The sequence below is a fragment of the Bombina bombina genome, chromosome 1 (assembly GCF_027579735.1).
Source record: "Bombina bombina isolate aBomBom1 chromosome 1, aBomBom1.pri, whole genome shotgun sequence".
NCBI lineage: Eukaryota > Metazoa > Chordata > Amphibia > Anura > Bombinatoridae > Bombina > Bombina bombina.
This window is the reverse complement of record NC_069499.1, coordinates 376,266,089-376,292,694: the sequence shown is the minus strand read 5'-3', so window position 1 is coordinate 376,292,694 and position 26,606 is coordinate 376,266,089. Positions and strand designations below refer to the sequence as shown.

General features: G+C 32.5%; 1 protein-coding gene across 1 annotated transcript in view; it reads left to right on the top strand.

The window, feature by feature from the left end:
• Nucleotides 1-26,606, top strand: part of LRP1B (LDL receptor related protein 1B) — a 2,715,774-nt gene that overhangs the window by 1,957,037 nt on the left and 732,131 nt on the right. Inside the window, exons 37-42 of the mRNA XM_053698264.1 lie at nucleotides 6,903-7,037; nucleotides 7,544-7,673; nucleotides 15,370-15,496; nucleotides 15,647-15,798; nucleotides 16,091-16,215; nucleotides 22,075-22,446. Of these exons, the coding sequence (XP_053554239.1) occupies nucleotides 6,903-7,037; nucleotides 7,544-7,673; nucleotides 15,370-15,496; nucleotides 15,647-15,798; nucleotides 16,091-16,215; nucleotides 22,075-22,446 (1,041 nt within the window). The remainder of the gene's footprint in view (nucleotides 1-6,902; nucleotides 7,038-7,543; nucleotides 7,674-15,369; nucleotides 15,497-15,646; nucleotides 15,799-16,090; nucleotides 16,216-22,074; nucleotides 22,447-26,606) is intronic.

The following is a 26,606-nucleotide window of genomic DNA, read 5'->3' as shown; positions in this document are numbered from 1 at the left end:
TTAGAGCACACATGCTTTGTGTTATTGTAAATATTTCACTGCATAATTAATTTATAATAAGACACTTAAATGCCATTTGTTTCAATTAATATTTATTTCATAAGAATATGGTAATTGTGCAAAAATAACAAATACAATTTGAATATTGATATCAAAAATGTCAGGGATAACAGTGGATTCATATGCTGCATGTGTTCAAGGAGAACATTTTTATTATCAGGCAAATTACTATTAAAGACATAGCAAAAAACAAGTTTAATTGACACTTATTTTAAATGTGCAATAATCTTATGTCTGCATATTATATGCTTCACATCTAAAACAGGGCCAGATTACAAGGGGTGCACTTACTACATTTCTAGCTCTGGCAATAACTGCCCTCAAAGTAAACTTTTACTACAGCCTGGTTATTGTGCATATTACAACTTGAAAGTAAAATGTGTGTGTATGTATATATATATATATATATATATATATATATATATATATATATATATAATTTAAAATAAAAAGGACATTTTTATCTAAGTGAAGAATATTTCTATTCAAAACACATTAAACATGAAAATAAAAAATATATTGCATGTTTCAAGGTATTTGATTGGGAAGGGCTCAAAAGTTTATATATATATATGTATATACAGTAAGTGCCATATTAAAAGTGGGGAGATATTTATCTCTCCCCCTCGCTTACTAACTCCGCTAGAAGTAAGCTTTTTTACACATGTTGGGTAGTGCTCATATTACAAGTTAAAAGTAAAAAGATTTTGCTCTTGTGCTAACCCGAAGTTAGACTATTGTGACTGTATAAACATATTCCCCAATAGAAGCCATTGGACCGAAATCAATTTTAAAAAAACACGCTACTCGCACACAAACCCGATCACATTTTCTCAAGTACGCTGACCAAACATGAAAATATTATTATTTGATATTCTAATGTTCTTCACATAGCAGAATACATTCTATTTATTCATAAATACATATTTAAAAAAAAAATCTGATTTTTTTTGGTACAATATATATCTATACATATATATCTATACTTTATGTATGTATATATATATATATATATATATATATATATAATATATCGGTTTAGATATATACATATATATACACATATATATATATATATATATATATATATATATATACATATATATATATATATATATATATATATATATATAAATAAATATCTATTAAAAATACTTAGAAAAAAATATGCAGAACATTGGTATATTAAATGTTTACAGTAAATACACAGTATAACACTTTATTAATAATTAATATTGCATAAATTTGCTTTTACATGGTTTCATCTACTTAACTGCAAAGGGCTCCAATGGACTTAAAGGGCCACTAAACCCAAAATCTTTCTTTCATGATTCAGATAGAACATACAAATTTAAACAACAGTACAATTTACTTCTATTATTTATTTTGTTTCATTTTTTAGATATCCTTATTTGAAGAAAAAGCAATGCACATGGGTGAGCCAATCACATGAGACTTCTATGTGCAGCAACCAATCAGCAGCTACTGAGCATATCTAGATATGCTTTTCAGCAATGAATATCAAGAGAATAAAACAAATTAGATAATAGAAGTAAATTAGAAAGATGTTTAAAAATGCATTCTCTTTCTAAATCATGAAATAAAAAATGTGGGTATCATGGCCCTTTAAATATATATGTATACATATGTATTTATGTGTTTATATGTCTATGGGGTCGATTTATCAAGCAGCAGTGGACACGGGCACATATACCCACCCCTGTCCGCCGCAGCTCGCCTCTAGTGGGCTGAATTCCGCTGCCAGAATTCAGCATTGCACACAAGTGCTTTTTTAAACTCATGTGCAATCCCGCCCCTGGAGGAGCTGTCAATCTCCCCAGTCAGACGAGACCGGGGAGATTGGAATTCGCCAGGTGGTGAAAGGTTAGGGAAGAATACGGACTGTAGGTTCTCTTGTGAGACCCTGCAGCCACAACGGGCCGAAGCATTTAATAAATAGACTCCTTTATATATCTGTAAATACATATATACACTAATAAATATATAAACACGTGTACACACATATGAACAAGTATATATATATATATATATATATATATATTTATATATATACATACATACATACATACATACATATTAGACATGTGTATGTATGCATCTCTATGTTAAATCCCTTTGCCTGTCTTTTTTTTTCCCAACACTTGAGACCTCATATCTTTGAGCCCTTTTAACTTTTTTTTGCATTTTTAAAATCATTATATATATAAAAATAGAAGCAGTTTCCAGTCATTCATTTTGCCATATCTCATATATCATTTTATTACTATTATAGCATTTAATATTTCTCAATATTAAAATATGTTTATATTTTAAACGTGAATAAATATGTGTAATACCTTATTTTAATATGTTTTACATGTGTGTTGTGCAACTTTTTTTTACCTTGCACTTTACTCTCAAGGTGCTCTAAATATTTCAGCGCAGTTTCAGCTACAGCGCAACCTATAACTCTACATTTTTAATGCCAGCACAATTTAGCGTGTTTGTGATATCCATTGAAATTATAGGCTGCACTTGAGCAAAGTCAGCCATGCTAACTAGAGAACTGGACTTGTAATAGCAAAGTGATGCAATAATGGTAACGCGGTCAAGCGAAACTGGTTATCTTGCGCACTAGCAATACCACCCCACTTGTAATTTAGCCAAATGTTTTGCCCAACCATATTTTTTCCCCCAAAATTGCTCCACTGTATTCTGCTTACTAGGAATAGTATTCAAATATTGAATGAGTTGTTAGATACTTAGCGCTTAAAGGTATAGTACAGTTAAAATTAAACTTTCATGATTCAGAAAGAGCATGCAATTTTAAACAACCTATCTATTTACTTCTATTATCTAATTGTATTTGTTCTTTTGATATTCTTTATTGAAAAGCACACTTGGGAAGGCTCATAAGCAGCAGTGTACTACTTACTAGGAGCTAGATTCTGATTAGTGGCTGCACAAATAGTCCTCTTGTCATTGGTTCATCCAGTATGGGCCTAGTTTACATTGAGGTGGTAAAGTTTGGAAGCTGGTGATAAAATACCACTTCAATGGAAACAAGGTCATGTCCCGCTAGATCCCAGTAGTTCATTGCTGCTCTTTCGAAAAAGGGTACCAAACAACAGAAGCCAATTTTATAATAGAAGTAAAATGGAAGTTGTTTAAAATTGTATGTTCTATCTAAATATATAATCATGGAGGTTTAACCAACGTTGTACTGTTTTGAAGTCAGTTTTTATCAACTTTGCATTGTTTAAAGTTTTTGTAAATTTGATTTAAAACAAGAAACACAATTCCAGTCAATCAGATTGAAGTTTAATGATCTCCTAGAAGATCAAACACAGCCAATTTCTTATTTGATTAAAGTTGGTCATGTCAAGTTTCTTCAAATAATTTGACCGGATTACTTTTTTCCAACCAAATTTTAAAAAAAAGTTTGCAATTTGTGAATAGATCACTTGCAGCATATCAATGTTGATTCGTATTAACTCACTTTAAATTCAACAGAGGCATATCATATTCAACATTCAGAATTATGACAATATTTTCCAGTATTTTTTTGTTCTTTTATCATGTTACACTTGAAACCATGATTTAACCAATCAATTTAACTAGAACATTCAAAATAGTGAAACTGGCATTTGAATTTTCATTCTGTCATCCACATGCCAGTTTTAGACATTTGCTTATTCCTAATTATTATGTGCATAAAGGTATCTTGATTATTAACCAACACTTTGGGCTGGCAAGATAATCCTTCTATTTCTATGCTTCTCCCATATGCTGTCGGACAAAAAAATTAAACATGTTTATTAAACAAAAACATATTAAACATAATCCTGTAATAATTATTTTTAATTCAGCATACCTGCTTCAGTATTGTGCTTAGATTTTACTAATCAGTTTGATGCACTAAGTAGTTTCTTACACTGAAATTGTTTTTCTGATATATGTTTTGAGCCATTTTGTGGCTAGAGTACAAACGCCTGGTTTAAATCCAAAATCATAAAAATTATTTGAGAGAGAGAGATTGCTGGTGCTTAATGTTGTCATCATATGCCAGTCTACTGTCTTATTCTATGCAGTCTGAGCAATGTTAAGAGAGTCTGGGAACTATCTGTGCTGTATAACAGGTTGTTGATTGTAGTATGCAATAACCATTAAAGAGCCAACAAAACATTCACAAAATAGATTGGGAGCGCTAGGCACATGAACACATTTATGCAGTATATAAATATATGCTAGTGTGCCTATAGAAAAGCTTTGACATAATTAGATAATTTAGTCAACACTAGATTAGTTTCATGCCTTGCTCAAAAGTTCACTGAAATCAGTTTATTTATTTATCAAGAATATGAATTACAAATCAAAAATGAAGGCACAATTTCAAAAGATTTGTTATTTATTTTTAAGCACCATGGACAGCACTAGGTATTTACTCAAATATGAATAGCACAGTTCATGCAAACTCCGCAACCAGAAAACAGCATTCTAATTTGGAGAATCAATCATATAAATCGAATGCAGGTTCAATATTTTTTTTTTTTTTTTTTTAAAAAGACAGATTAAATTAATCAGCATAGAGAATTCCCACCTCTAAGGCTGCTGCTTCTTAACTTTCATAAAATTAAAGTTCATAATTCTAATAGCACTAGAATGTTGGGGATATTAGAACGGGAAGTTGATTACTTGAATAAACATCCATTAGAGGTGTTAAAGACAAATGCTGTGACTTTAAAAATGCCCTGGATATTCATAAGAGTAACCCACAAACTAATGAAGCTTACACTTTATAAGAAATATGGGCAGACTTGTTCCTATGGTTATCTGCCATCACAATCTATGGATTATACTAAACAGAATTGGTCATATGTCTGTAAAAAAATAAAATTCAATGATAAAAATGTGTACTAAAACCAGAGTTTAAGTTCTTGTTCAAAGTTTGAAAGTCAGTAAATTGTGAACTTACATCTGCTCACTAATGCTATATAGTCAGGACGTCAAACCCTGAGGAATGGCACATAAGAGTTTGCGAGTGCACAATCAGCTAAAGGAATGCTCAGGACTGAGTAAGATATACAATCTATTGGTTATTAGATGGCACTTATGGAACAATTGTACATTTAGTGCAGTTCCCAGTAACTCAGATTACCTTCAATATCCGTTCATAGAGGTTAGATTTAAGATGCTGACAAATTACACACAGTCGCCGATAAATGTTATTAAGGTTGCACAAAGCAGGTATTCAGTGTAGCAACTTTGAGGTAAATACTGTTATACTTGCGGTTTCCACAGGTTCTGATGTTTAGAAGTTTCTCAGGTAATTGTGTAGCTGCAGACTGTGCTCCAGTAATGACAGAGGTGAATTCAGCTCAGAGCTAATGAGGCTGACAGGCTAAGCAGGAGAGGATGAGACTGCTTAGAACAGACAAAAAATCCAGTATGAATGCTAGGATAAGATACAGGTTAGTAATGTTAGCAATGTGGATTGAATAAATCTGGGATAGTTTTGAAAACACTGAAGTTATGCTTGGAGAGGAGTTAAACCTAGATACTAGCTACAACAAAATATTCAAGCACAGATTGCAGGTAAAACGGATGTTAAGTAGACTTTGGAATGTGAAAAAGGGGTGGTAATCTGCTTAAAGCTACAGTACCGTTACACCTGTACTGGTAAGCTCCAAAAAAAGGAGAGGGGTAGCTTACAGCAATACCCCCGGTATTCCTAGCCGATAGCTGGTTACGTCGGCATCAGTTGTCAAGCATGTATGTTCAAAAGAATTTTCTTTTTTGTTCTTTTGAACATACATGCTTCACAAAGGCCTGTATACGGGCTGAAGCGCGTAGCAGTTCTTTTTCTTTTTCCTTTTTTTTTTTCTTTTTCATCCTTGTGAAACCTGTCTGGCATACCCAAAACTGATGCCTACTTAACCAGCTATCGGCCAGGAATACCAAGGGTATTGCTGTAAGCTACCTCTCTCCTTTTTTTAGAGCTTACTAGTACAGGTTTCCCAGTGTGTTGTTTGGTGTTTAATTAGGTGTAGGTTCTTAAAACCGAGGTATCCACCATTTACTATGGTGTTTAATTCAATTAAAGATTAAGTTTTAAATGTAATATATCCTAAGGGAGCTGATTGTGCACTCGCAAACTCTTCTGTGTCATTCCTCAGGGTTTGAGATCCTGACTATATAGCATTTCCTTTAGAGGAATAGCACCTGGTCACTGTACCAGTTTATTTGGCCCCATACTACTAGCATAGTGCCACATCTACCCCCATTAACTCTTCATTTGCTCACTAATGACATCACACATGACATTATGAATGTATGCAATTGTAGATTAATCATGTTCAGCATTACATAGCATAGTAAAATGCACAACAAAGGCATTAAAATAATAAATGACAACACAATAGGATCCCATGTACAAAGCTACAGATGGACACGGTTTACAACTTGGTATGAACGAACACTCTACATCCACTGCTTGTATATGCTATTGAACAAGCACTTGCTTGTGGAGCATTGCCCAGGCCTGTCAATCACCCTAAACAAACATGTTCAGAGTGATTTATTTCTGCCAACTCAAGGTGTTGGAGAGGGTAATCTTATTAATCTTATTTTATGTGATAGTAAAATATGTCATCTGTAAATTAAAGGTGGTTGTAATTCATTAGTAGTGTATTGTACTAGATTTCTTTGGCCATAAATATTATGTATTTTGTTTTTTAAATCCCAATAAACTGTCATACTAAATGGACTGAATGGATATTAGCTTATAACACGAGTTGCAAAAATCAGTAACAGGTAAAAAAATTCTGTATTTACATTTACAGGAAATGATACCATCTACTGGACTGATATGGGATTCAACAGAATAAGTCGCTCTAGAAGAGATCAGACATGGAAAGAAGACATTATAACAAATGGTCTTGGAAGAGTGGAAGGAATAGCTATTGACTGGATTGCTGGTAGCATCTTTATGTGTATATTTATATACATATATTTTAGTGACAGTTTTATTCTAAGAAATAGTGTGGTCTGCTTAAATAAAAGGGGTACATTGAACAGGGGTACTGTTTAAATAAAAGGAGTACATATAGCCGATGAATAAATTTTAGAAATGTACTTCACTAAAATCAGTTTTTGTCATGGGTTGGATTGGGCATTTCACAGGCAGAGTCAAGCAATTATTCATGGGTGGTGTTGTAGATTATCCCAAATGTTACTTTTTTTCAAACTAGGGCACTTATAGTAAAGGGGTTCTGATGTTTGGAAGCTATGTATATTTTCTTTTGGCTAATCACTCATGGCAAGGTATTGTGGATAGATGGATTTATATTGTGGATTCTTAACCAGTTGAAGATTTGATAAACTGTGCCCGAAGACATATCACTATTGTCAAACTGTATTTGTGTAGGGGAGTGGGGGGGGGGAGTGAGTAACATAATTAATAACTTTTTGCTGTTTTATATAGGAAACATTTACTGGGCAGATCATGGTTTCAATTTAATTGAAGTAGCAAGATTGAACGGCTCATTCAGATATGTTGTAATATCACGTGATATCGACCAGCCCAGGGCAATTGCAGTGCACCCGGAAAAAGGGTAACATATCTCATTTGTATTTTAATATCATGTCATGCATCATATTTTAATAATGCATCACATATCTTTTCTATGTAAAACATACACTATCATAAAGCAGCTGCAAAACAGTGGAAATAGCTTAAGCCTCTTGGTTTCCAGGTTTGATATATCACTGTATTGCAGTCCATTTAGGAAGCCAAGTAGCTAGGTGCACACATTTTGCCTAATGAATTGCTATTAAAATTGAATTGCTATTAAAATTGAGGAAACCTACAATAATAATTACAGAATATCATATAATTATTTATTTACAGTGCTATGAAATATAATTTCTTTTTAGATTTCTTTTTAGAACTACTAAACAGCTAATCCACTCCCTGGTAATTTCCAGACTTGAATACTGTAATAACCTACTAACTGGCCTTCCTCTCTCCTGCCTCTCCCTCTTCAATCCATCCATTAATGCTTCTGCTAGGCTAATCCACCTCTCCCGATGCTCTGTATCTGCTGCACCTCTCTGCGAGTCCCTTCACTGTCTCCCTATTCACAGCAGAATTAAATTCAAAATTGTCACCCTGACCTACAAAGTCCTTACCAATGCAGCCCCCCCTACCTTTCCTCACTCATCAACAAATAAACTCCAGCCCACCCCCTAAGATCCAACAATGACCTGCTTGCATCTTCTACCATCACCTCCTCCCATGCTAGACTACAGGACTTCTCTTGTGCGGCACCAACCATCTGTAATGCACTTCCATCGAGCTGTCAGACTTTCCCCTAACCTTTCCTCCTTTAAATGCTCCCTAAAGACCTTTTTGTTCAGGGATGCCTTTCTCCAAGTCAGTAAAAAATTAATTTCACTTGTCAAATAGCTGCCCTTATCTAACTTCATACTAACATAATTCCCACCTTTGCAGTCCCCACCTCCTGTTTCTCACCCTCATACCCATCTAGATTGTAAGTTCCCACGGAAACAGGGCCCTCAAATCCCCCTGTATTTGTTTGTTAAACTTTGTCAGGTGTCTTTTATATTGTATTGTACTGTACCTTTATCTTTGTACCCATATTATCAATAATATTTATAATAATCCAAATAATTTGTTCCAGAAAAAATAAAGTAAAAGAAAGTGATTAATAAAGTGGGAAATATTACTTTTTCATGCAGTAAAGCAGGGCCAATAAAGTTCTGGATTTGTGAGATTCCTGTACAATACAGGTTAACACAGGCATGGGTTAAGAGGAGAAAAATTGAAAAATATCTCCCTGGAATTTTACTCTTTTAAAAATATTATTGTCAAATTATATATTTAATTATTGTTTTGCCCCTTACCCAGAAACATGTCTTCAGAACCTAATTATAACCTCTCTAAAGGAATTATATTGAAGCCTTGTGTACATTTTTTATTTTCTATTTTTAATTTAAAAGCAATGTTTTCTACAAGCAATTAAAATTAGTAAATCATTTAATTGAAGGCCATGTTAGTTTCTATTTATTTTATGCAATAATCTAAGTATAAAGTTGATTTCATCAAGTAATGTGGTTGATAATGTGCTTACAATTAAGTGAAACACAGTGGCAAATCATTACATGTAGTAGTAAAAGTTTCAAAATTAATTTTCAAGGTGATTTTTGCAGGTTGTGAACGAAAATAATTAGTAGCTGTTTTATTTATTTTATTTGTACATCAGTATATTCTTCAAACGTGAAATGTGATCCCTTGGGAATTGAGAATTCATCGTCTTCCCAAGAGATACAACAGTCTGCGTTTGTATTTGATTCTCTTTTAATAAATGGTTGGGTTTTTAAGCAACATAAATTGTCTAACAAAAGTAAAGGTGTCCTATGGGCCATGTATTCTCCCTTCTCTAATGTAGAAGTCATAATGAATGTCATCTGAAGTTCTACCCTCAAACTTAATGATAACTTCAAACATCAAACACTGTCTTGTAACAGAAAATAAAAATAACCCCTCAAGCTTCTGGTAAATAAAGGAAAAATAAAAGTTTATAAAAAAAGGGGTTATAAAATCAAGTACTTCCTGATATGCATTTGTTGAAAAGCAACTTCAACAACCCAACAGCATCGGTTGTATTTACCAATCTTGCTGATTAACCTACAGACTATGTAAAGCAGCAGTCAGTACATTAAATATAATTTTTATCTTTTAATACATAGCTTCCGACAACATTAAAGCTGCTGGCATTTAAGACTAGAGTACCAAAAAACAGATAGTTTTGTCCACATGCAAACAGTTAGGCCTTGATTACAAGTGCAAGTTTAATTGAGTATTAAAGGGGCAGTGAAGTAGAAATTAAACTTAAATTGAAGGGATAGAATATTACATTTTAAGCAACCTCTATTTACTTGTTTTATTGATTTTGCATAGTATTCTTGGGATCCTTTGTTAAAGGGTAATGCTAGGTGTGCTCAGGAGTGTGCATTTGTCTTAAGCCATCTTTGATCATTCATTATAGCAATCTTATACATAGTTAAATCTCTAATGCCATAGAATGCTAAAGACATGTGCAGGCTTTTAAGTTCTTATAAGCCTACCTAATGTTCCTCTTTAACAAAGGCAACTAATAAAACAAAGCAAATTTGATAGTAAAAGTCAGTTGTTTAAAATTTATCTATCTGAATAATGAGTGTTTAACTTAAACTTTACTGTCACTTTAAAACAAACAGCACAAAATACTGCTAGCATTTTTGCATTACTATTCCTAGTGGATGGTTAATATTTTTGCATCTATAGCAGCATGGTTTTCACTACACTACTTATGTCAGATAGTTTGTATTCATAATTTGACATAGGTAATATATTTTAATAAAGGATGGCACTAAATATATTTATGTTAAATAGTGTGAATATGCAAAGCTGACAGAGCGCACAAAATTCAGTTGAAGTGGTTGAGTTTCTTATTTATTTCTGTAGCATTTTAAGGTGTATTTGAATGCAAAACAGCAAGCAATAAAATGAATGCCAAGTTCTTAAAAGTTTTAAATAAGAACAGATTGACCACTAGTGCATAACTTATCGGACTGCATGCAATAGGAGTGCATTGAGCTTGCTACTACAATTTGGCAACATGCATCAAAAATATAGGGCTAGCTATATATGTTTCAGGTGCATTTAAATGCTTTGGTTTAACACTTTAACCAATAACTTATGATACTTGATGGACAGTTACTGATTGTGCGAGATCAAGTGCAACATAATTCTGTTCATGTTAAAATTTTGCTCCACTTGTAATCTAGATCTACATGTTTTATTTTTTTAGATCATTTTTGTATTACTGACCCTAGTTAGTTCATTGGGGCCCATTTATCAAGCTCCCAATGGAGCTTGTGGGCCCGTGTTTCTGGCGAGTCTTCAGACTCGCCAGAAACCTCAGTTATGAAGCAACGATCTAAAGACCGCTGCTCCATAACCCTGTCCGCCTGTTCTGATGAAGCGGACAGGAATCGCCGGAAATCAACCCGATCGAGTATGATCGGGTTGATTGACACCTCCTTGCTGGCATTCGATTGGCTGCGAGTCAGCAGGGGGCGGAGTTGCACAAGCAGCTCTTGTTAAATGTTAAATTCGGAGAGCGTATTGCTCTCCGAATTCAGCAAGGTCTTGCGGACCTGATCCGCACTGTCGGATCAGGTCCGCAAGACCTTTAATAAATAGGCCCCAATGTCTTGAATCGCTTACCAAAATAAAAATTTGGGTCAAATTCTGACCTGTTTATGTGAATTTGAGAACATATATCTATAATCTATCTATCTATCTATCTATCTATCTGTATGTTTGTCTATTTACTTATCATCTATACATCCATGCCTCCATCTCTCCCTCCCTCCATCTATATCATGGGCTGATGTTTCAAAAAATGTTCATTAAAATAATACTTTCAGGCTTTAAAAATTAATTATTTGAATACCAGATTGTTAGAAAATAAATTGCCATGATTATCACATATCATTGTTCTTGTTTAAAGATATTTTAAATATATACTGTGTGTGTATATGTGTGTGTGTTTGACAATCTATATAAAACTACAGTACATGTCACTTGAGTCACCTAATTAATTTTAATGTTAATTTATGAATTCAGTTAATACAAAATATGGTATTATATAGAACTCTGTAACTGCAACACTAAAAATATCAAGAAAATGGTTTTGTTAGAATAGTAGGAAGGTGAAAATAATTATGTTTAGAAGCAAGGCTGATTTAAAAAGGTCTTTTCAGACACAAAAAATCATAATAGCAGACATTTTTAAGGGTAACATCAAAAACAATTTTACATCAATACATCTTTAGACTCTGTAGAAGCTTACAATTAAATTTGCAATCATTGTGGAAATTACACTGTAATGCTGAATGCCATATTAACTTCCTCAAGCTCCACTTTAAGAGTTTAATGACTCAAATCCCATGTACAAATGCTGACAATGGAAGAGTTCCTTTATTTGCTTCTATTTTTTATTTTTTTTTTTGCTTCTTTGAGGCTCTTCATATTTTTGTTCATTTCCTGCACTTTTCAATTTCCTCTGAGGAATTATCTCTGATTATTTTACTCAGCTTTTTCCAATGCAGCTGAGCAGTGTCTTATCTTAGTAGCCAAGTCCAAGGAGCAATTTTATATCAACTCCACGTGAAAGTAAAATAAAAACTGTAACAAGCACTCTTATATATAATTAATTCTAAGACACAAAATATTATTTCAGGTTAAAACAGATCAAACATTAACAGTTTTTAAATGTTAAAAGTGCAAAAATAAGACCCTTATTTAAAATGATGTGAAATTGCCAAATTGCGGTAAAGTACGTTTGAAATTTCAAGACGGTATTTGAACTTAAACAGCCCTGGCTGAAATGTTGCAGGAAAAATATGTGCTTGCAATATTTGTCACTTTAGGCAGCCGTTCACAAAGTAAGTGAGCACCATTGCAATCAATGAAGGAAATGGAGGCAGAAAGCAGTGCTGAAAAAAGCACTTTTACTGTATTTGCGTAATATGTGATTTTATGCTTGGTCCAATTATAGAAAATTATTTTTCAAGTGCTGCCTTAAAATACTGCTTTTTTTTTTCCTCAAGTGCTGCTTGAAAACTTTCTGCCATTTGCATGCATAGTAGTCCACATACTTTCTTATTGAATATGCAGGAATATACAATTAAAGTGGACATGTAGGAAAACATGAATTGTGTCATTACAGCGTTTTAGCATTGCGCAAATGTATGCCAATAGCTTAAAAATTGTTTAGACAGGATGGATTAAAAAATGTCAAACTTCTTGTTTTTCAAGTCCGTCAAAGCGAGTTTAATTTTTTTTTTTATAGGTCAACTTTTAACCAATATGCAGATGAGTTTGACTGACTTTGGACAACTTTTTAAAAATAAAAATGGGTAGGGCACTCAGAGATTAGAGAATAGTTCTCATATTTACAGTCTACTCAGGAGCTAGAGTGCTTAGCCACTCTTGAGTTAGACATGATTAGTGCAAAATTGTATTTGACCATATGAAGTATCTTTAAGGCTTAGCAACCAAAACAATATGAAATGAATATAGCTGTTGTTTCTGTTATTTTTAGTATTATCACTTGACAGCTATAATGACATAAAAAAAAAACTTATCTTAATCACAAGATACTCCTCTCTCAGTTAACTTGTCTTCTAATATATTTTTATGGTGAAGGGGATGATAATAGCTAATTTAGTGTTGCAGACCCATAAAATAAGATAGATGCATTGAGGCATTTGTTCATCACAATGACAATCCCATATTGGATGGACAGACACAGGGTCATTTGAAAGGGGAGAACTACCTATTTTAAACAAGGGTCTTATATCCCTTCACCTTTGGTGTTTTTCCATATATCTATACCCCTACCAGGTCACCTCTGTGTCATAGTGATCCCCTTTTAGCCACCTGGGCCTGTAACCCCTCACTTAAAACACAGATCTCTCCTAATCCACACAAAAAATGCTAATTCAGTTTTAGTCCTTGGATTATAATGCAAGAGTTCTTTTCATAGTCAAGAACACTCTAAATGTTAAATAAAAAAGAAGTGATTGCAACAGGAACAGGTCATTCTTATTAAAAGGACATTATTCGCTCATGATGATATTTCTCATTACATACAAATAGTAGTTTGTTTGTGCCATTAAAGCTATCACTAGTGGATAGGGATTTTTTTGAACCACGTTCCCTCTATGCAGTAAATACATTAAATAGAGGGAGAGGAGACTCCTCGTTTAAATGAGAGGTCTTGTGTCTGTCATTGACATTTGTAGGATTTGCTAGTATAGTTCAATTGTCATCAACAACAAATTTGAGGGAATGTGACCTTAAGTCAAAAGACAGAATGACCATTTTCATTCTCCTCTAAATGAAGCAGAGATAAAAAACAAAAAATACCCTTGTACTTAGTGGAGCATGTGATCATATGTTTCTTATGGAGATCACCTTTACCCTAGGGAAAAAGTAATTTTTTTTAGGTGATTCCCATTTTTACATTACTATTCTACATACTAGAACCATGATACTTGCCTCACAATTCTTCCTCTATAGGATGAGAAATAGCAGCTGCTTTCAGCTGTGTCAGAGGACAAAATAATGTCATATACTGCATAAAACACAATGAAAGGAAAGTAGAGAGTGACACTGTTTTCTTCTCACTGAAGGGGTTAAAAGTAAAATAGTCCAATGAGGCATAGACATAAGTTGATATAATACAGTAAAAATATGTCTTCATTATATAATGCTAAATGGGGCTTATCAACAACACGTCAGTCTGGTAAGGCAATCCTTGCTCCTCTTCAGTTAATGATAGAAGGAAACTAGAGCAGAACATTAGTAGTACTACAGAAAACATGAAAGTTTTTATCACAAAACTAAACTCACAAATGTCATCATTTTAGCACTCGGATCAATGTATACTATATAACAGAAATGTATATATTAACACTCACTCTTGGCTCACTGTGATTTGGCAACACAGTTATCTTCAACAGGAGTCATAAAGAATGAAAGAGTTTAGCAGGGAGTTAAAACGTATTTGAGTTCCAATAATAACTAAATTAATTCAATATTTGAAAAAAAAAAAAAAGTCTCTGATTTTAATATTCTTTAGGGAATTTGTAACATTAAGTAATATTAAGAGATGGCATGTTATATGTATTGAAACATATTTACTGTTATAATAACCTTTAAAGAATGTACAATAATGATATTGTAATTTATGCAATTATCCACCAGTAATTTTGTATTATCTATTCCATTTAAATCAAAAGAACAATATAGTGAGTTAATCATATATGGGTTTTTTTTCTATGAAATTTGTCAGTGTATCTAGCACAAATAAATATATTAATAAATCTTGTCATTTTTAGAATTCTGAGTTTTTAATACAATATATAGCACATAAAAATTAGTCAACACATGGATTACCAATATTTTTATATGAAATCAAAACACATTCAATATGATTATTTTAATCTCTGAATACATACAGGTATCCTCTTTTACTGTCCCATTGACAGTGCCTAAGAAGAACTGGTGACTAATGAATAAAAATGCTCAGTAACTAAAAATGAAATCATAAAACGTTAATATTACTTCATAAATACAATATGTAAAACACTCTAGCTATTTATGTAGGCACCAAACGCATAACAAATATATTGATCTTAATATTTCTCTGCTTATTTATGATATTTTTTTAGATATCTATTCTGGACTGAGTGGGGTCAGACTCCTTGCATAAGCAGGTCGCGTTTAGATGGGTCAGAAAAAATTATGCTTGTGAACACCGGAATAGCTTGGCCAAATGGGATCTCTGTGGACTATGAGGTCAGTTTTTGTATTTTAAATTGCATAGTTAAAAAACAATAAATATTATATTATGTAACAATAAAAAGCTTCTGTTTCTCAATGACTTAATATTATGTTCTCATTGAAAAAAAAAAGTTTACTGATGTTTATTTTGAAATTGATCTTTAGGAAAATAAATTGTACTGGTGTGATGCACGAACAGATAAGATAGAAAGGATCGACCTTGAGAGTGGACGGAATCGAGAGATTGTGCTGTCAGGGAGCAATGTGGATTTGTTTTCAGTTGTAGTCTTTGGGGCTTACATCTACTGGTCTGACAGGTAATTTATTTTTCCATAAGTATTTGAGTCTCAAAATGTTATTTCAGCATCAACTGCTTCACCTTTGTAAGATTAGCCATTTCTTAGCAAGGTCACAATAAACATCTCACAAAGCCATGTAATTTCCATTAAAAAAGGCACTTTTGATATTCAAAGCTAAACCATATCAATGTCACAGATACAAATAGGATTCCATGCCTTCTGTTAAGCTAGCTGACTGTTGCATTCTAATGACTTGTGTGATTTTAATTATATGAGGAGTGTTGGTGAGAGATCTTTAACTCATTTACAGAGCCCATTCCAATGGTTCTATCAGAAGGGGTCACAAAAATGATGCTACGGATGCTGTTACCATGAGGACGGGTCTTGGCATTAATCTAAAGGATGTAAAAGTTTTCAATCGAGCTAGAGAGAAAGGTAAAATATTTTTCTTGTCTTTTGAACTAATATTATGATAGCTTAAATGAATTCTACATTATTTCCAAATATGAGCAACGTCAAAGTAAAGAAGATATAAAACACAACATTTTGTGATTCAGACAGAGCATACCATTTTTAAAAAAGCTTCCAGTTGAATTCTATTATCAAAGTTGATTCATTCCCACAATATTCTGTGTGGAAGAGATAGCTAGGTAGGTTTCTGGAGCAGTACATCAAAGGAAATAGTACTGGCATCTAGTGCTCTGGCAAAAGGATAAAGTTCATGCAAAACTGCTTCCATATAGTGTTCCAGACACTCACACACTACTGAGCTTGCGTCTGTGCTTTTCAGCAAAAGATTCCAAGAGACCGAAACAGATTTGATAATAGAAGTAAATTACAAAGTTTATTAAAATCCCATGCCGTATCTGAATAATGAAAGAAAACTATTATATTTCATGTCCCTTTTATATTGCAGTAGTATAACTTAGAAAATGTAAGGCTGTCGTGAGGAACGCTTATACTGTTGACAGCGTAAATGAGTCAGCTTATTTGACTACTATACTTATAGAAGGGTATCAGATACAGTAACATTTGTGACATTTCTACTTTTAAAATCCTTCATAATTTCTGCATGGAAACACTGTATATACTGTATAACAGCCTAGGTGTTTTAGTATTTGTATTTCTTCTTTATTAAGCCATTTCAACACATCCAAATAATCTTCACTTGAAATTATATAATAGTAAAATTTAAATGAACATAAAAGAAACATCAAAATATAAAAAGCCTGGCATATTATAAGGATTTAAATAGTTGTTCATTGCAGCTAAATATCCTAGGTCGAATAAAAAGTTAAACATGTTGGTTTATTAATTTATTATTGATGATGACGACTGCCATATTCAGATTCATTGTTGTGTGCTGCCCCTGTTTTAGAGCTCTATCTAAGAATATTGTAATATTTTGACATCCTGTGGTAATCTTCATGGATTCCTACACAGATTAATATTCCCTGCTAAATGATACCATTGTCTTGGGATCATGATCAGCCATAAAAATTGTGAGTTAAACACAAGTCTGTGGTCTCACATAATACCCCTTGGCAGAGCACCTACAGGTCTCTGCAGTATAACAGTGCCGCAAGGGTGCTGCTCTTTTGTTAAGTTCTGCACTGGCTCTTAATATGGAATATGGTGACTACACTTAACCTGTTGGAATAATTGACTAATCTACTCAATGAGTATCAAGCAGCCTTTACAGAAATTCTTAATGCTGTTTTTAACCCTTTCGCTGCTGACACTGCTGCCAACTGTTTTCAAAAGGATTGTGTTTCTGCATATTATGGGTACAATGGTGCTCTGGTACCCCAGCATTCATTGCAGACCCAGTCTGGTGACATTAAAGACCCAGAGGAAGAAATATTAACTTTGATGGACCTATCCCAAGTTACTAAGGCATCCCAAATAGCCAAGAGAAAAGTGCTTACGGCTACAATTATTTGTTCAAGGGATAATGCTCTAAAAACTGCTGATACTCTAGAGGACAAAATAGTGTCATATACTGCATAAATCACAAGGAAAGGAAAGTAGAGAGTTACACTGTGTTTTCTTCTCACTGAAGGGGTTAAAAGTAAAATAGTCCAATGAGGCATAGACATAAGTCAGAAACCAAAGTAAAATGACATAATTGCAAAGTTCTGGCATATGTCTAAAACCACCTTCACCATCTTTGGCTATTTGGATGGAGGTTACAGCTTGGTTTTACACAGGAATGCATGAAAGGAAGTCAGAAATTATCTTACCTAATAGCCTCAGACCACTGATAGATTTTGCAGCTTAAAGCTGACGAGCACTGCTTTTAACATCTTACTTTCCAGGACACTGCTTAAGATTCCAGAATATACATTTTCCATGAGAGGAACCTTGGAATTGTACTCTCCTCTATTACTAATAGAGAAGAAATAAGCTGACTTTTCTCTACTAATGGAGATAGGACTGACTATACTGTAAGGTGGCTGACTTTGACCCTTTACATCAGGCCACCAGCTATTTCACACCATAATGTGTAGCTTTTTTTATTGATAAGTTTTATCACTTTACTCATAAGTTATGATGGCTCATTTGCCTGAAGTTGGGGGTATTGACTGGGGGCTAAAGTATCATATATCTGACAGGTTTGTGTTTTTTTTTTTTTTTTAAAGTGCATTTTGTAACGCCATGTATTATCTTCATGTCATGTGTAATTTCAAGGTAGATTGGCTTACTCATAAATGGGGAGATTTTATATAGGTAGTAAATCTATGTGGGTTTATCCCATTATATTGCTAGGTATTCCAAGCTAGCACTTCCATGTGTTCACCACTTACTTTAATTTTTTTTTCACTTTGTTGATGTTCAGTAGCATAGGTAACAATTATAATTTTTGTTTTATCTTAGCAAAAGTATGCTATATGAGTTTTATTTAGATATATATTCTTATGTTTTGCTTTGCTATTATTGAATTTTCTATTTCCCTATATGACTTATGAGCTATAGTTTGAGTTGTAGGAAATAGTTGCCCCTTTAAATTTTTTCAAATTTTCAAATTTTACTTACCACTGTTTAGGTAATTAGTGTTTGAGGCATATTTTAATATATTTTGCTACTCCTATAAAACACTAGGCTTAAGAGTGGCTCTTTTTTGTTTTAACCGCCCCCAAAAATCCCCCTTTTATCTTACAAATATAGATTAGGTGGTCCAAGCGTGCCCAATATGTTTCACGAGGGGTAAGCTTATATTTAAATTTTTATTTTGTCTGGCGATTTGTCAAGTATGACTCAGAGTTTGCTTATTACTAGCGATAATCTAAGGTTTATTATTTAAGCTATTGATGATGACTGCCTAATTAAATTCAATTTACTTGTTTTTATTATAATAATATTAATTCATGAAATTTACAATTAAAAATGTATATAATTTTGGTTAACTGCATAAATAGCATTTGCAACACTCAAACCCTTAATTGCAATAATGAATTAATAACTGCACTGTTCATACTTAGTTGTGAACAATGTTATTTGAGAAAATGCAATAACATTTACTCTGAATGTTAAATTAGCAGTAGATTTTTTTCTGACAAATTTCAAAATTGACATCAGTTTGCTGTCCCCCATGAAACCATGAAACCCAAAATGTTTCCTTCATGGTTCAGACAGAGCATACAATTTTAAACAACTTTCCAATTTACACCTATTATTTAATTTGCTTACTTTTATTGTTATCCTTTGCTGAAAGGTTTATCTAGGCAATCTCATGAGCAGCAGAGAACCTAGGTTCTAGATGTTGATTTGTGGTTGCATATATATATTGACTGTGATTGGCTCACCCATCTGTTCAGTTAGAAACCATTAGTGCATTGCTGTTCCTTCAACAAATGATACCAAGATGATATAACAAATTAGATAATAGAAGTAAATTAGAAAGTTGTTTAAAATTGTATTCTCTATCTGAATCATGAAAAAAAATTGTGTTTCATGTCCCTTTAAGCACAATTAAGTTTATCATCTTGTGAGTTTTACATGTACAAAATCTTAAAACATATGTATGGACACTGAAAGGTGGTGGCAAAGCAGTTTTCTAATGGATTAGAATACTGCAGTTTAATTTTTCCATGTGTTATGTATAGGGGGCTTTATCATACCTGAAAGCATTTCAAAAGTGTGTGATAAGCAAGTTATAGATGGGTTTTCTTTATTAAATAGTGATCCATTTATGAAGATGTAGATTTTTGGAGCCTGTGTGTTACTTTCAAATGTGAGCCTTCAACTGCAAGTTTAAAAGCAGCAGTCATTAGACAGCTGCTTCTTAACCTATCCAGCACTCATAGATAGAGAACTTAAAACATTCCAGACTTATCTGTCTAGAATGATTATCACAATCTGCTCATGTGCAATTGTTTGCTCAAGAATAGAGGACAGGGCTGCACAATTGATAGTGCAATATTACATTTTAGGAGCTAATGCTGCCTTACTCCCTTCAAACATGGATGGATTGGGCCCCTTTATCTGCCCATTCAATAATACCAGAATTTAGAATTAGAAGACCCCGCAAAAGCAAAATGTTTCATTGATTTTTTCAGGACCTATACATTTAAATATATTGCAGTTCATACGTTTACAAATTAAATCTCAGGAAAACATTAAAAGCAATATTTGTGAACTTAAAACATTTAAATGAGCACTTGACTAATTGAAAGTATGTATAGTCCCTTGTAGTCACTTGCAAGATATATGATATATTACAGTTTTTAAATTTAAAAAAACTTTGTGTGCTGAATGCATTTTTACCAGAGTTACCACACTACTTAAAATATCATTTTAAATTACTTCCACGGGAAGTTGCTCCTGCAACTTACAGTAGTATAATTTCTAGTGCTATATGTACAGTATATATATATATATATATATATATATATATATATATATATATATATATATATAAATGTAAGAAATGAACATATCTAATCTTAAGAATTATCTTAGAACTTACAAAGACAAATCAAGTAACTGTCTATGGGAGGTAATATTAAGTTGTTTAAAAAAAAAAGGTCAAATATACTTATAGAAAAAAGGATTTTATGCTCTGTTCAATTATTAACAAAGTTTAGTAGATGTCAACTGAAATGCATGGAAAAATGCTAACAGCTTGGAAGAAGGTTGTCGGTATGACAAAACATCAACCATTGAGAGGTGATGCGTGCATTGATAGTCATGTTCAAAGAAGTGTGAAACATTTGTACACATTTTCAACCCATTGCACATTACTGTTAGTTACCAGCCTGGCCAAATTCATTTAAAATGATCATGCACATACATAAAACATTAGTCTGGAGTATATCAGAGTGATCATTTTCATAATCATTGTTTAGTATTGCCAAATTCAGGAACAATAAAAAAAATATATATATATATCCCAAAGTAAGCTTCAAAGATGAGTATGCATGAAGCTCAAAAAATCCATCATGCATATGAAAGACCTCTATTTAGACATAAAAAGTAAAGTGTTTATTTGTTTATTTTCAAACCCAGCTTCAGAAAAAAAAAAAATCCTTTTTTTATTACAATGACATCCATTTAGAAATGTTTTTTATTTTATTTTAAAATACTTTTTTTAGATGACAAAAGAAATTATTTTAGTGTCCTTTTAAAATATAAGTACTTTCAGATGGCTGCACATTACTGGCCATGTTTTAAGACAAATCAATATATAGATGATTACAGCAAGACACAATGTTCCTTTTAAAAAAAACAACTACTGCTTAGTGCATTTGCGTTAAATCAACATAATGCTTTAGTTCTAAAATTATCAATTCTTTGGGGAAATTGCAATTTTTTCTTGTTTATTAAGGAACACTTAATAAAACTTAATTAATACTGTAATAAGATATATACATTATTCTATTTAATTTACAATGTATAGTTTTGAACTAATATAGCTGAAACTAAAATAGCCATGCAATTACACACTTTACATTATTTTAGAGGAATACGCTTAAAAAAAATCAACAACTTTCAAATATACTAGAATGATTACAGAAAACTGTAACATCTCAACAAAATGTTGCACTAAATGATACAATCAAATGGATGAATGGCAAAATTTTTCCTTTGAATTATTGATTTTAAGAGTTCTTTTAACCTAGATGGAGCATGCAATTTAGCACAACACTTTTCTTTGTGGTACATTGCTACATTAATCAATATAATATAAACAGTTGAACCAAATAATACCAGGGAAACTTAATACATTTATTGCATGAACTCAGTCAATGAACTGCAACAGTTTCTAAATTACTGAATATTTTTTCTCTACAGGTACCAACATTTGTGCCAAAAATAACGGAGGATGTCAACAGCTTTGCTTATACCGTGGAAATATGCAAAGGACGTGTGCCTGTGCTCATGGATATCTGGCAAAAAATGGAGTTACTTGTCTTAAACATGAGGGCTACTTGTTATATTCAGGGAGAACAATACTAAAAAGCATACATCTCTCTGATGAAAACAATTTAAATTCACCGATACAGCCATATGAAAATCCGGAATATATAAAAAATGTGATTTCATTAGCATTTGATTATAATTCTAGTGAAAAAAGCACCAACCGCATCTTTTACAGCGACGCTCACTTTGGAAATATTCAAATAATTAATGATGATTGGACAGGAAGAAAACTCATTGTTGAAAGTAAGTTCACCATTATTTTTTATAGTTTTACTTCATGTGGATTTTATATTCATATGTAATGTGAAAAAGGTAAGAGTTGATGGTAAATTTTCATTATACATTTTGTTTATTGCGCAGCTTCTCTTTAAGGTTGAACATTTGTTTTATTATTGATTTTGTCAAATTACATTTCTGGACTTCAGTGATTAGTATTTTGTATTGCAGAAATCATTGGCATTCACTACAGAGAGATTTGAAGTAAATCTGTAGTTTTTAAGATAAAACTGAGAGAAAATAGCAGATTTGTTTAATAACCTCAATCACAGATAAAGCTCAAAAGTTTGTTTTTAAATCTGGTATATCAGAATTTGCTATCACATATATGAAAGAACAACAGTTACATATGTTAAATATTTTTCATGATCAATGTTTGCATAAAGATGTTTAAATTTAAGGTGAAACTATCAGGAAGTGATTGTTTATTACAATGGAGTCCTAAGACTCTACAGCTAATTGGCAGGAACAGCACCCACAGACACAATTGGTTAATTCAAGCCAGCAATATGCATTAAAATGCAATACATTTTAAAACAGGAAAAAAAAAAGAGTATTAAAGGGATATGAAACCCAATTTGTTTTACTTCTTGATTCAGACAGAACAAGTGCTTTTAAACAACTTTCCAATTTAATTCAATTACCTAATTTATTTTTGTTCTCTTAGTGTCCTTTATTGGAAATGATACCTAGGTAGCCTGAAGAGCTGCTGATTGGTGACTGCAGATATATGCCTCGTGTTATTGGCTCACCTAATGTGTTAAGTTAATACCCAGTAGGGCATTGCTGATTCTTCATAAAAACATTCCAAGAGAATGAAGCAAATTAATAATTAATTTAATAGAAGTAAATTGGAAAGCTGTTTAAAGCAAGTAAATTACTGCAGTATTTGCTTAGACATTGTGTTTTCCTTTCACAGAATCATATTTCTTGCACATGAGCAGCATTAGAAAATATAATGGTTTTAAAGTGAATGCATATGGAGTGCTTTATTTTCAAGTTTGAGTAGAAAATTGCAGTTAAGGTGTTTTGTCAGAGTAATTGTAATTTATTTTTAATAGAAATGCTGTGAGTTTGAAGCTTGATAAATTAGATGGTTTTTAGGTGCGCATGTCAGACTGTTATACAAAGTATAATTATGTTATTGTGTTAAAAGTAATGTGATTTTAAAAATGTGATAGCCTGAGATGTACGTGTGCAGATTTATTTTGGGATATTCAGTTGGTCTAATATTATAGAATTATTATGAATCTTAATGTTACAAAATTGATACGCTCTAAAATAAAAAAAAAATGTTTTAATAAACTGAGTAATTCAAAAGGCATAAAATATTGTTAATGTTAGGGTTTATGTTCCCTTTTAAATGTGAGAAAGCCCAGGAATGACCAGTTGTATCACTCTGTAATTTATTTATTTAATTTTTGTTCTCTATTAACATTTTGAAGATTTCACAGGAGCAATGATAGCATATTTCAAGTTGATCATTTTAAAGCCAGGCTTTTCAATTATTATTTATTTAATTCAATTGTACTGTATAATGTCTTTTTTTTACTATATGTTTTAGCTAGTAATGCAGTTTCACCAAAAGGGCAGCATGTATTTTATAAAAAGCATTGAAAAAAGGGTCTGGAATATGAAAATTAAAGAATGTTTTGGGATAAAAAAAATGCTGTAGTAATTAGATAAATAATAATAATAATAATAATAATAATAATTATTATTATTATTATTATTATTATCATTATTATTAGTATTACTATTATAATTATTATTATGTATTTGTATAGCTTTGCAAACTTTTGTAGCAGAGATACGGATATACATGAAAAAGTTGTGATAAGATACAAAAACATAACCAAATCAGACTAAACAAAACTAGTACAGAAAGAGGAATTTATTATCTATTATCTATTGACTTGCATTTAGTACTGTGCTGTGCTAAATCTTAAATAACTCCCCCTGCATGAACACAATGTTATCTATATGGCCCACATGAACTAGTAGTTTCCTGTTGTGAAAAGCAAATAAAAAAGCATGTGATAAGAGGCTGTCTATGGTGCCTTAGAAAAAGTCAGAAATTTAGAGGTTTAAATGTTATAAAGTATATTAATATAACAATGTTGGTTGTACAAAGCTGGGGACTGTGTAGTAAAGGCATTATCTATAGTTTTAAACAATAACAATTTTAGTGTAGACTGTCCCTTTAAATGGACATTAAAAACTTTGAGATAGTAAGATAAAATGATAAATTGTATATAAAAAAATATTTAATATTTAATTAATTATTTTGTCCCCTTTTCCAGTAATTCCATTCTGAAATTGTAAGCATTTCTGTTCCTTTTAAAAATGGAACACTGTTATGTTCCACACTGTTATTTGCTGTACACTCTAGTGACCTATTTATAACTATCCCTAATTGGCCACAGCAAAGAAATTAACCTAAGTTACAACATGATATATCAAAAGATAAAAATAGTGCAGTCACATCCTTTTTTGCAATTAAAAAGTAAACTATTTATTGTATAGACAGAATATTCATATTATCCAGTTGTTGGTCATGCCTACTGGTAAAAATGTGATGCGTTTCCTGTGCCGCCCATTGTTTTATAGGTGCTAAAACTTTACACTTATTTTGTCACTATTTTAACAAATAATGAAACTTTAAAAAATGCATCTACATGTTATTCACAAACAAAACTTTTCTTTAAATGCATCATTCTATCAGCCATTTATACCGTCACCTACATTTAGCTAAAATCTCTGTATTGGTAGAAAAAATAGTATTCCAAAGTAATTTAATGCCTTAGATGAAGCAGGTACAGGGAAGTTGGTGGCTTTTTGAAATAGGCCACAATTGTAATAATTTTAATGCTAATCTGGCATCTTTAGATAGTAAAATGCTATGGTGTACTTACCTGCATCATCTTTAAACTGGTCTGCGCGCTAAGGGGTCCACATCTCATGTTTGTATTTATTGATTTTTTATTGCTGAATATCAACTTTTAAGAACAGTACAGGTGATACTTGACTGTTCACACAACTAGTTTGGTATTCTCCACTTATTGTTCAGTTTCCAGCTGGCCATTCTTGCTCAGTCTCCTGTTTGCCACTCCTCATTCTACTGCTAGCTAATCCTACTCGGTCACCTGCTTTATATTCATTTATATTCCTACTTCTTTGTCTCCTACTTGCAATTACTACTCATTGTCTCCTTCTGGCTCTTAGTCTCCTATTTGTAATCCCTGCTGAAATTCATGCTTGCTATTTCTACTCTCTGTCTCATTTTGGCCATTCTTGCTTAGTCTCCTTATTTTCATTCCTTTTTCCTTTTAAATACTGTTTACATTCTGGTAGCTACTACAGCCTGTGTTTTAGCCATCCAGTATTCTTTTTTCCTTTTATCCAATATTGTTTTTATATTTGCAACTATTATCATGTTTCTGTTGGCTGAATTGCTTCTGACCTCTACTATCTCTGTTCCAGCTGGCCACTACTATCTTGCTGGCTACATTAATTCATGTGCTTGCCATGCAATTTCTATCCTCTGCTCTGTGTAGTTGATGACCTAATTTGATTCTATATTTACTGCCATAGTCAGTTGCTTCATCTAGAGATTTGCTTTGGCGACTTTTTACCTGCTACTTTTGCTAAGTTTTGCTACTTTTTCTGCAATCAAGCTCTGCCCTGCTGTCTGTATAAGTCCTCAAATTGTGCCACACTGTTTGCATGTTTACTTGCAAGTCAACCTTGCCCTCTTTGTTTCTGTAGTCCTGACCACCTTTGATTCTGATACAGGATGTTCCATAATTAATCACAAAAAAAAATGCTTCTGCATCAGCCTGAAATGTGGAGACCCTGAAGCTGTACCTAAATGGGCCCTTTGTTTTAGCTATATGTACACATGTCCTACATGTTTTGACTACTTGTGAAATACAGATATGGGAGTGTACATGACTCAGGGAGGCAAAAAAACTAAGACAAATACATTGAAAATTATTTGAGAATGCAACTTTGAGGAACCTGAAAGAAACAGTGGAGGATAAAAGCTGTGCGACTCTAAACTTTTGAAGAATGCAGTGAAGATTGTGTCACGTGGGGATTTCTGGTAAAGCATCAAACAGCAAATT